The sequence below is a fragment of the Mesoplodon bidens genome, assembly GCF_964165515.1.
Source record: "Mesoplodon bidens genome assembly, chromosome: 6".
NCBI classification, from domain to species: Eukaryota; Metazoa; Chordata; class Mammalia; order Artiodactyla; family Ziphiidae; genus Mesoplodon; species Mesoplodon bidens.
Window position 1 is genome coordinate 2,057,125 of NC_138162.1, and position 11,921 is coordinate 2,069,045.

Below are 11,921 nucleotides of genomic sequence, written 5' to 3' on the forward strand. Positions count from 1 at the left end.
CTATCCCTAGAGACACTTCCCCTTGGGATTATGACTCAGCAGTGGCCAACAGCAGGAAGGGTATTTCAGGTGAGACAGTCCCGATGAAAGATCTATTCAGTGTCTCTTTGGGGAAACACACATTTCTTATACCAGATTCTCCTCCTTTTTCTTGGAAAATTCAGCGAAGGGTAACATGAAGCTCAGAAGACACGCTTGAGGAAAAAATTGGTGCCACAGAGCAAGAAATGTTGTTGTGAATCAACTTTGTGTGACCAGTATTTACAAATACCCCCCACTTCACAGAAAGTCTTGTGTGCTGCTAAGAAGATGTCTGGTTGAATAGTGTGTTAAATTCTGGAAAACAACTATTTTCTAAGCCATTTACCAGAGCAAAATTGTTTAAAATTAACACAGTTATTAAAATTATAATTATTTTAATAATTATGGAGCATTTTTATAGCAGTGGGAATACCTTTAGTTTAATAGCCCCTGAGCCAGTCCCTTCTGTGGAAACAACCAAAGGCTAGTACTAAAGAACATAGCACTATTTTAAATTGACATACATATGGCATTATTTCTAATATGTTTGACTTGAGCTCTATTACTTGGGAGATAAATACATCTCATATGAGTTTGACCAGTTGGTGTTAAAAAAAAAAAAAAGATAGGACAAGACAAGAAAGCTTAACCTATAACATAAGTGGAAAATATACCCCGGAACATAGGTAGAAAATCAAATCCATTTCTAATATGTTTGACTTGAGCTCTATTACTTGGGAGATAAATACATCTCATATGAGTTTGACCAGTTGGTGTTAAAAAAAAAAAAAAGATAGGACAAGACAAGAAAGCTTAACCTATAACATAAGTGGAAAATATACCCCGGAACATAGGTAGAAAATCAAATCCAGTGCTGGATAACAATCCATCCTGACTAATTGTTTTTTCCCCTGCAATGTAAGGGTCATCTGACATTATAAAACATACTGATGCAATTTACAACCTCAATCGGTTAAAGAAAAACTATTTGGTCACCTCAATGCAGAAAACACACTGGTTAGAGTTTAACAGCAATTCCTGGTTAAAAACAAGCCAAAACAAAACCTTTTATCTAAATAGAAACAGAAGGGACTTTCTTTAACCTAATGAAGTATATAAAACCAAAATTTCCAGCAAAAATCATTCTTAAAAGTGCTGCCATCTTTGTTCCTTTTTATACAAAAATTTTTTTCTCTGTTACTGGTTTTAATTAATTTGTTATTTGTGCCCTGGAGTAGTTTTCTTCCTGCTTTTTATGGTTGATATTAGTTGGGCTTCTTTAATCTGTATATTTGTAGTTTTCATCTAATTTTGAGAATTGGGGCCACTATTTCTCCAAATAATTTTCCTGTCCTCCGCGTCCTTCAAGGTTCCAGCTACACGTATATTTGTCCCCAGCTCACTGTTGCTCTATTTTTCTTGTCTGTCTTCCCTCTCTGTGTTTCACTTTGAATAGATTTACTCCTGTGTCTTTAAGCTCACTAATGCTTTTTCTGTGTTGTCCAATCTGCTGTCAGTGCCACCCAGTATTGTTTTTCCTTTTTCATCTCGGATTGTAGTTTCCATTTCTAGAATCTGGCTTTGACTCTTTTGCTCATCTTCCACGTCTCCCACTTCATTCTTTGTATGTATGGAATATAGTTGTGTTAAAGGTTTTTGTTTTTGTTTTGCAGTACGCGGGCCTCTCATTGTTGTGGCCTCTCCCGTTGCGGAGCACAGGCTCCGGACGCGCAGGCTCAGCGGCCATGGCTCACGGGCCCAGCCGCTCGGCAGCATGTGGGATCTTCCCGGACCGGGACACGAACCCGCGTCCCCTGCATCGGCATGCAGACTCTCAACCACTGCGCCACCAGGGAAGCCCTAAAGGTTTAATGTTGCTGCCTGGATGTATTTTTAAAATAGTTTATTTCATTTATTTATTTAGGCTGTGCCGGGTCTTAGATGTGGCACTCGACGAGATCTTCGCTGCGGCATGAAGGCTTCTTAGTTGTGTCATTCATGCGGGATCTAGTTCCTCAAACAGGCATTGAACCTGGGCCCCCTGCATTGGGAGTGCGGAGTCTTACCCACTGGACCACGAAGGAAGTCCCTGCCTGGATATTCTAACTCTACGTTAGTCTGGGCTGGTTTAAATTGGTTGGTCTTTGTCCTCCTTATGGGTTCTATTTTCTTGATTCTTTGCATGCCTGGTGATTCTGATTGGATGCCAGACATTGTTGGGTTCTGGATAACTCCTTATCCCTATGAATCTTTCTGACTTTCTTCTGAGACACTGTTGTATCAGTTGGAAATGACTCGTTTTATTTTTTCTGGTCTTGTTTTTAAGATTTGTCACTGAAAGTAACAAGCTGTGTAGGAGATGGATAGGGAAAACCCAGAGCACTGAGATGGTGGGGCTGGTTGGGTAAGCAAAGACCAGCAGGAAATTTAACAGGCAGATGCAGGAAATGAGAAAACTGCAGAGGGCAAGTGTGATGTTGTGATTTATGAAAAGAAATTTATATTTGGCTTCTTCCCTCTTTCTGGCACAGAGCTCCTAAAACCCTTGGAGTTTTCTAAGTGCTAAGAGTGATACTGGTGTCCTGATAACCCTAACAAGCTGCTTCATCCACACCGGAGTTTATGTGAGTGAGATGACATGGAAAGCCCCTAAAGGATGGGCTGGTTGCCAAGGGAACCAACCTCGTGCTTAAAGAGTTGGAACTTTCAGCCCCACCCCTGACCTTTGGAGAGAGAGTTCAATCTCCAATGGTCAATGATTTAATCAATCGTTTCTGTTTGATGGAAGCTCCATAAAACCCCCAAAGGACAGGGTTTAGAGAGCTTCCAGGTTGGTGAATACGTGGGGATGCGGGGAGAGGGGTGCACCCGGGGAGCACGGATGTTCCCTACCCTTCCCCCATACCTTGCCCTACGCATCTCTTCCATCTGGTTCTTCCTTATTTATAACCTTTATAACACACGCGCAACTAAGTAGAATGTTTCCCTGAGTTTTGTGAGCTGCTCTAGCAAATTAATCAAACACAAGGAAGGGGTCATTGGAACCTCCCACCTATAGCCCGGAGTAGGGGGGTCAGAAGTGCTGGTAACAACTTGGACTGGCGTCTGAAGTCAGGGTTGGGGGCAGTCTTGTAGGACAGAGCCCTTAATCTGCAGGGTCTAGGATATGGGCTGTCTTGGTGACTGTTCCATGGTCAAGGGAAAAAGTGTGTTCTGATGTTGGGTGGAGTGTTGTATACAAACCAGTTAAACCCTGTTGGTTGACTGTGCTGCTGAGGTTGTCTACGTCCTGGCTGATGTTTTTCTTTTGCTCTATACCCTCTATGGGTTGCTCAGAGGGGATGAGCAACAACCCCCACCTCTAGCTGTAGTTGTTTCTCTCCCCTCCCAGTTCTACCAGCTTTGCTTCTTGTGCTGAGAAGCTATGATGTTCGGTGTGTACACACTTAGGGTTGTCTTGTGTGCCTGGTGGGTTGATACTTTTATCTCCCTGTAATGCCTCTCTTTGTAGTAATTTTCTTTGCTTGGAACTATGCTTTATTGGTTATTAAAATAGCCACTCCTGCTTTCTTTTCATTAATGTTAGCATGATACATCTTTTTGCATCCTTTTACTCTCAACCTGCCTATGGTTTTGAATTTGTGGTCTCCACTCCACTACTGAGCCCATCCAGAAATTAAACTTTTAATTTCTTTAATGGTAGGTTTCAGTTTTTGGTGAGATTTTCTATGTTTTCACTTGTTTCGAGTGTATTCGGAATCACTTGTTGAAGCATTTTTGCAAAGGCTGCTTTAAAATCCCTGCCAGATAATTTCAACAACTGATTCGTCTTGCTTTTGGTGTCATTGTATTGTCTTTTCTCACCCAGATTGTGATTTTCCTGGTGTTTCGTATGACAGGTGATTTTTTTTTTTTTTTTTTTTTTTTTTTTGCCGTACGCGGGCCTCTCACTGTTGTGGCCTCTCCCGCTGCGGAGCACAGGCTCCAGACACGCAGGCTCAGTGGCCATGGCTCACGGGCCCAGCCGCTCCACAGCATGTGGGATCTTCCCAGACCGGGGCACGAATCTGCGTCCCCCACATCAGCAGGTGGACTCCCAACCACTGCGCCACCAGGGAAGCCCGACAGGTGATTTTTGATTGTATCCTTGACATTGTACCTGTTATGATAGGAGGCCCTGGGTGTTACTTGACGTAGTTTTTTTCAGTCATAGTAAGCAGTCTCCCTCCTACTCTCCTGGCCTATTCTTGTGGACTGTGGTTCCAGTTTAATGTTCAAAGCCTTTGTGGTGCCATTTTGACCCCCACAAAGGGGTGCCTGGTGCTACCTGGGCCCCCACTGTCCCTGCTGGAGCTGCCTGAAGGGAGGAGGGTTTCTTCAGGCCTGGCCGCCAGCGTTTCCCAGTGGGAAGGGCCATCTGAGGCCTGCCTTCCTGTGGGGAAGGGAGTGCATCCCTTAGCTGATTATTGTTGGAGGGGCCTCGGTTGAGCTCCCTTGCCGCAGGTGCTGGGCTCGCCTGGTGTCGTCAGAGGGACTCCTGTTTGATCCAGGCGGGAAAGTCCCACCTTGGCTGCCTTCCTGGCTGGGTCAGGAAACCCCAGGCTGGGTCACCTTATTTGTCTGAGTCGGGGGGACATAAGACACCTTGCGCTGTGCCCTCCCCCAGCCCCAGGGCCCCTAACCAGTTGGCCTTCCTTTTGCCACTTTTCATATTTCTGCTTTTGCTGTAGTTTGTGTTATTTCCAGGCTGTGTAATTGTGCTTAGCAGGCAGGAGCAGGGAGAGATGGGTTCACACCACCTTGTCCAGATTGGAAGTCCAGCCGCCCACGGTCTTTTGGGGGAGGCTTTCTATTAAACTCGGCCAGAGTTGGCTTTGCTTGCTTTCAGTTGACTATGTTAGTGGCAGGAAGAACCCACCAGGGGGCTGTCACACTGTCTCGGGCTGGCCCTGACGTCCGAGGAGGCTGGGGCCCTGGTGGGTGGTGGTGATGGTGGGGAAGGTCAGGTGGCGGGACTGGGGTGGCGGGGGAGCCGTGCTGGCACCCGGTGGTCGCTGCGCACTTCCTGCGTGTGGACACTGCTCTGGGTGCAGGAGAATTGTTTTCTCCTTCCATCCTCACCCACGCCTCCCTGGGGTCGCTCCTTCTGCACTCTCATTTTACAGGGGGGGGACAGATGCAGAGGTGATAGTGGGGCGTCGGGCAAGCTGGCCTGCAGCCTGTGCTCTTGACCAGCGCACAGCCAGGATGACCGCTGCCCTCGGCAGTCCCAGAAACGAGCTCACGTCCTTCCCACCACCCTGTGGCCAGGCCCTGCCCTGCCGTCCTGTCCATCATTGTCGTCTGTGGAGCCAGACCTGGGAGCTTTCCCATCGGAGGGGTTCGGTGTCGGGTTAGAGCTGGAGCGTGGAGCCGAATGGCCAGGGGCCCGGTTCAGCTTTGCCACTGAGCTGGTGTAGGGACTGGGGGTCCCGTGGCTGTGCAGCCAAGTCAGCACCGTGCAGGGCCTTAGGAAGCCAAAATGCCTGAACTTTGTTGCCCCCATTTCTCTCTTGGCAGGGGGAGGTCAGCCCTGCCGCAGCTCCCGTAGGGGGGTGACCCTGAGCTCTAACGGCGGAGGGAGGGTGGCCTTGCTCTTTGAGGCTGGTCCCTGTGGGTCCGCCCACCCACAGAGCGGCCTGTGGCCCCCTCCCACCCTGGACCTCTGACACACCCCCACCTCCAGGGAGGGCAGGAGGTGCCAAGACATTTCTTTTTCAAGAAATTTAAATGAAAACGTATGATTTTTCAGGGTGAGCTGCCCTACCAGCAAACAGGGTTTCCGCAGCCCTACGATGATAGAGGTGGGATGAATAGTAAAGGGAAATTGGGTCCAATACCCCCGACACAGACGAGGCGCCCCGCTGGGCTCAGGGCTGGGCCTGGAGGAGACACCACCTTTCCCATCCCGGCTCTCACCTCCTGAGCCGCCCAGGTCCCCAGCCCACGCACATCGGCCAGGAAAGACTCAGACAGGAGTGCGCATTGGTTTATGCCTTTATTGCTGAAGGAGGAGCGCCCCCGAGCAGGAGACCCCAGGTGGGGCCCGGAGGGGCCTGGGTCCCAAGAGGGGTGGCCTTGGTCCTGGTCCCTCCTGACCCTGCTGATGGGGGAGGCGGGGGTGACATCATCTGTCCCCAGAGAGGCCAAGGCTCCCGGGCCCTGAAATGGACATGGGGCTCTCCTGTGATTCCTGGGGAACCTGCTGGACCCTCGCCAGCCCCCCACTCCGGGCTGGGCCTGGGGGTGCAGGACGGCCCTTCCTCGGGAGAGGGACCCCCGCCTCCCCCCTCAGGTGGAGTGTCTGTCACCGGTGCCCGCTTCCGGGGCCTCCACCTTGGCCCTCAGCCCTGCCCAGAGGGAGCAGGGGGAGGTCAGCATGCGAGTGAGGCCAGGACACAGGAAACGACATCCCCAAAGGCCACCCCTCGAGAGTGGGCACGCGGCCAGCGGCTCTGCAGTCACCAGGAGAGACCCCAGCTTCCAGCCATTCCCGCGGGGGGAGCCCAGGGCCTGATGGGGGAGCCCGGGCCCCACCAAGACCCCACCCTGTGCACGTGCCCAGGATGTGGGGCAGGGGGGTTACGTTACCCCCAGGGCGCTGGCAGGAGCTCACCTAGACGCGGCAGTGCTCTGTGGGGGAGGGAGAGCCGTGCGGGAGGGTCAGGACGGGACTGGACGCCCCAGAGACAGAGGGGCCTGGCAGGGGGTGGGGAGGGGGCCCACCTCGGGGGCGCTGCACCTCCACCCGCTTCCTCCCGGAAGCCTTGGGGAGAATTGCGGGGCCAGTAAGGGGGGAAGACGCTTCCCTGATCCTCACCGTGGGCAGGGCTAAGTTCACCCTTCCTCTGACTCAGGTCCAGGAAGATCCGCATGTGCTCGGGCTGAGACTCCAGGACTCTGTCGAATTTCTCCACGACATCGTCGCCCACTTTCAGAGTCCTGGCTGTGGGAGAGGGGTCAGTCCCTGGGGGCACCCCCGCTCCCCGCCCCCCGAGAGCTCGGGGACCCTGAGACCCCCCCACCAGGAGCAAGCGCAGGAAGGAGGCACTGATGCACTGGGGTCTGTAGAGCTTGGTCTAGCCCTGCTTCCCAGGGTGGTCTGCAGGGCTCAGTGCCCCTGCTCTCCAGGGCCCCTGCCCTCCCCTCTCAACCCATTCCCCTCCTCCTCCTCCCAGGGCAGCGCTGGGGGTCTGCACGGTCACAGAGGAAAGGCACCCCCCTCCCCCCTATCCTGGTCTCCCCCAGTCCCTCTGGGATGGCTGACTTATGACCAGGAGCCTCCACTGCCCACCATGGCCACCTTGGGAGCAACAGCAGCATCGCTTGTATATTTACTTTGGTCATAAAATCTCCTTTTAAAGCTGCTTGCATAACTGAAAGTGCTCTGAAGTCATTAAAAATCTCCTTCTATAAGATTGTTGATTAACATTAGCCACTTGGACCAGCTGGTAGGTGAGGCCCCTCCACTCAGGGAGAAACCCCTGAGCCTTCTGCATCAGTCCCGCTGGCCTGTCCCGGACCTCGTCCCAAGCATCTCCTGCCCTGCACGTCACCCCACATCTGACCGCCAGTGTCGGGTGCCACGGCTGGGACCTTTGCTAGCAAGACCTGTAGGGGCCAGCGAGGCAGCCCCTCTCCCCTTCCTCCCACCAGGGGCCAGGAAGGTGCGGGGGAGTCTTGAGCGTCCCTCATTCACAGCTTGACCGAAGGCCACGTGTCTATCGAGGAGCGGCCCCTCCGCACACGCCCCATGGGATCAGCCACGTACACAGACACTGGCACATCGTGCCATGCTCATCGGTGGGCGTGGGGGCCTCCATGCAGAAGATCATGTAGTTGGTGTAGTCTGTGTCCAGCACGGAAATCTTTCTTTCCCCGTGACCTGCAAAAGGGGCCGACATGGAGCCTGGAATCTTGTCTGAGTCCCTCTACCATGTCCGTCGGGGCACCCAGATCATCACCTGGGAGCGTTCTTTCCCATGGCAGCCACTGGGCTCGGAATATCCCCTCCCAGACACCGAGGGGACGCCCCCCCTACTGGGTGCCAGAAGCCCACCGCTGGCAGCACAACAAGTTTTATGGACCCCCAGTGGGGACTCTCCGAGCCGCACCGTCTGGGTGAGACCAGCCCGTTCCGCGCTCAGGCCGAGACTGGAAACAGCTCTTAAATGCTGCTGCTACAGTGAAGCCGTTCTCCAGGCCACTGCCCGCCTGGCCAAACTCTGCTCCCCTACGTCCTGGACGCGGCATAATTCAGTCACTTATTCATCCACACCCCCAGGCACCAAATCCCAGGTAGCCCCCCTCGATAGGGAAGGCGCCCAGGTCTGTGAGCGATCAAAAAGATGCCAGGATTGGAGCCCCACTGGAGTCTGGGGTTATACGTGGACCCCAACGAGTGGAAGAAAGAAGGGACAATATTTCAAGAGGAAGAGGGTAGCGATGCCTCTGTCCTTCAGGGGGAGCATGTGCAGACCCCGCACCCTCGGGGTCCTTGTCCTGGCTGGATTTGGAGCAACATAATGACAATGGAGGGAAGGCTCTTTGGAGAGTCCTGCCAATTTCCCAGGTAGACCTGAGGCCCTGCAGGTGAGGAATGGGAACCTCGGGCGTGGGGCTAGATGGCTCCCTGCCCCCATCCGCTGCTGGGTCCAGACGTGGCAGGGCAGCTTCTGGGGATGAGACTGTCCCCGCCCCACCCACTGCCTCTCAGAAAGAGGACGTGACAAACAACAGATTGTGGATTGGAGACGGGGCTGGTGGGCCCTGGGAGTGGGGCTGGATCTGGGGGCCCAGGGATGTGTCCCAGGGAGGCTGCCAGGGCTGGGGTGAGTGCGGTGAGGCCTGGAATATTCCAGAAGCAGGTTCCAGGTTGGAGAGGCAAATGCACAGTGCGCCTGCCCACAGGTCTGGTTTGTTTGGATATTTTTAAGGAGCCGCAGGCCACTCCGTGAACAGGGAAGTTGCCACGTGTCTGCCCGAGAAACGTGTGCCCGCCTTAACCCACCCCCGGGTGCACAGGACACATACCCGCTTCCTTGCATCTACACCAAGCAGGGGGTGCACAAGGGGCAGGAAAGCACGGGGATCCCAGGCCTCGTCACCCTGAGAGCACCTTCCGCAGGGCGGGAGGAGCAGGGCCTGGTGCACAGGACGAGGCCACACACTCAAGCCTGACTCCTGCTGCCCGGATGGCAGGATGGTGAGCGTCTCAGAGCATCAGGCGGGGCCCTGCATGTGCTGGGGTTACCCCAAGGGAGCATGGGGCCTGGCCTGGGGGCACTCACCTTCAACCTTGAATACAGCAGGATCCTCGGTCTTCTGAGCCAGGATGGTCTTCTCTACACACTTTTGGTTTTCCCTGAAAAGCCAGATGGTGGTGGGGGTCATTCACAAACCCTGCAGAAGGACAGGAGCTGGGCTCCGGGAAGTGTCCTCAGGGCAGGAGGACACCCGGGCCGCCCAAAGCACCGTCACCAGGTGTTGGCCTGAGTGGGAGTGGCCCTCCTTGGACCCAAGCAGGTGACTCAGGAAGTTGACAATGGGGCAGACAGAGTCAGCCAGGAACCCCACAGGTGAGCTGGCTGGTGGCCGAAGGCACGTGGCAGCTCAAAACTGACCCTGTCTGCATGGGGCTTTGGACACAGTGTTTCCAAGAATACTGGTCTCATCATGGCCCAGAATTCCCCGACGCCCCGGCTCCCCAGCTCTGGGGGCAGGTAGGGCTCATGGTGGAAACTGCCCAGGCCCTGAGGACCCAAGCCTGCAGCTGCCCAGTGGTCTCCACACAGGCTTCTCCCCACACTGACCCCGGGGCCACTCTGTGTAGCCACCTCTTGCCCCATAGCCCCTGGGTGGGGCTCCAAGGGGACCAAGAACCTCCAAGCCCTGTTTCCCCGTCCCTGGGGCTCCGGCCCCGCCCACAGTGCAGCCGGGGCCCACCTGGAGCCCTGCCCACCACCCACCAGTCCTGGAGCTGCCCCCGCTGGCCCGCAGCCCCGGGGAAGGGGTGGTGCCATGTCACAGGGGGTGGGGCACACCCACCATTTCTGCAGGGTGATCTCCAGGTCGCCCTGGGGGGTGGGCCTCAGCTCCTCCACGTTCACTCTCAGGGGGCCACTCTCGGCGTCCAGCAGGGAGATGTCGCTTGCCGCCATGGCCACGGAGTGCCACGTCCCCGCCACCTGGGGAGGGGTCTTGAGCTGCAATCCAGGAAGGGGACCCTAGCCCCACAGTGGGCCCTCAGTCCCACCTCAACTGGGCCACACCGAGCCTCCTATGTGCCCAGGTTTCTCAGGAAGCATGATGCGCTAGGGTTCCAGGTGCACCTGGGGATCACCAGCTCTGTGATGACACCTGAGTGCGGAGTTCTTGCATATTTGGAACAACCCCCGTCTCTACCCAACCCCCAGCGCAGTCCTAAGTCAGCCCCCATCCAGGTGTGGCAACTTCGAGGACGACTCCACCCCGGGAGGGAGAGGGAAACAGGAGCGTCTGGGAACCAAGTGGCTGGAGAGAGACAAGTCTCTCCAACATCTGGGGGATGAAGTGGTCCCCCAGTGCTATGGCCTCATTTTGACCCGTGTCAGACTTCTGCGGCCCAGGCTTTCCTACGCCCTCTCAGCCCCTGACCCCAGCCCCTGGGGCCCACCCCCGTACCTCTCTTATGTCCAGACCCTCCACCTTGTTGGGGATGTGGACAGCCTGGGCGCCACACACGAGGGCCAAGCCCAGGGCAAGCAGGAGACTCTTCATGGCTGCAGCCGTGGTTGCACTTCTGAGCTCTGGAGAGAAGGGAAGTCCAAGGCAGCGGGCTTGGGGCCTTATATAGGAGGAGGCCATGCGGTTCCCCGAATGCCCTGTGACTCATCTTTGGGGCCATGAAGACATTATCTTCCAGGACAGCATGAGGTGCCCTTTCTGTGACAATGTCACTGACTTCCATCCAAGGCCAAGCAGGAAGGTGCCCTGTGTCCCTGGGCCTGGACGGTTCCTGGTTGGCCCCAGGCGGGAAGGGTCTAGGGTGCGGGTCCAGGCTGGCCGCCAGCATCAGGAACACTTCCTGGGTCGGGCTCTTGGAAGGACAGGTCAGAGCCAGCACTGAGGACAGCTGTGTCCTGGAGGGTGGGCCTGTGGGTCGGCCGGGGTCTGGAGAGCCCCATGCCAGCCATGACCAGGGACGTGCGCCAGGGGGTGGCCCTCTGCCCCACACTGGGGGCTTATATCACCACACAAGCTGTCCCCGTGTGTGTGCACCCAGTTCACACAACCATCTGAGTGTGCACGCCCTGGGCTGCCATGTGCTCCATGAGGGGGCGGCACAAGGACCCCCGCCACCGTCTTGCTCCCATGTCATCATCTGTGGGAAGGGCCGGGGTGCCCACATGGCTCTGGTACAACCCCCATGGCCCTTGTTCCCCTTCCCAGTGCCACCCCCTCAGGCCGGCTCTAGGTGTCCCAAGCGTGGACAGCTGCCTCCTTCACCCCCCGAGCCTGTCCAGGATCCAGCCCTGCTTCCATCTCTTCTGCTATGACTGGGACCTCTAGGAGTCTGCAGCCCCATCTTTGGGCAAGGCCTGCTTCAGGATTGCTGGAGCAGGGGGTACACTGCCCCCCAAGTGAGAGTCAACCCCAAGAGGCAAGAAGCAGAGACTGAGGCAAGTGAGGCTGCCGAAGGCTTATGTGAGCGGGGAGGGGCAGCCCTGGGAGGTTCCTACTGGTGGATTAAAACAATGCGCAGTCTGGATGGATGAAGGGATGGAAGGGTGGGTGGATAGGCGGATGGATGGGTGGGTGGATGGGTGGGTGGATGGGTGGAAGCATGGATGGACGGATGGATGGATGGATGGATGAGTGGG

General features: G+C 55.3%; 1 protein-coding gene across 1 annotated transcript; it reads right to left on the bottom strand.

Moving 5' to 3' along the window:
- Positions 1-6,351: 6,351 nt before the first annotated feature.
- LOC308618806 (beta-lactoglobulin-2-like) lies at positions 6,352-10,818 on the bottom strand (the record flags this gene model as incomplete). Its single annotated transcript, XM_081237074.1, has 8 exons — positions 6,352-6,410; positions 6,677-6,693; positions 6,787-6,826; positions 6,881-7,006; positions 7,832-7,945; positions 9,351-9,424; positions 10,108-10,247; positions 10,723-10,818. The coding sequence occupies 8 exons, from the start codon at positions 10,816-10,818 to the stop codon at positions 6,352-6,354; spliced, it is 666 nt and encodes a 221-aa protein (XP_081093200.1).
- Between the last annotated feature and the right edge of the window lie 1,103 nt (positions 10,819-11,921).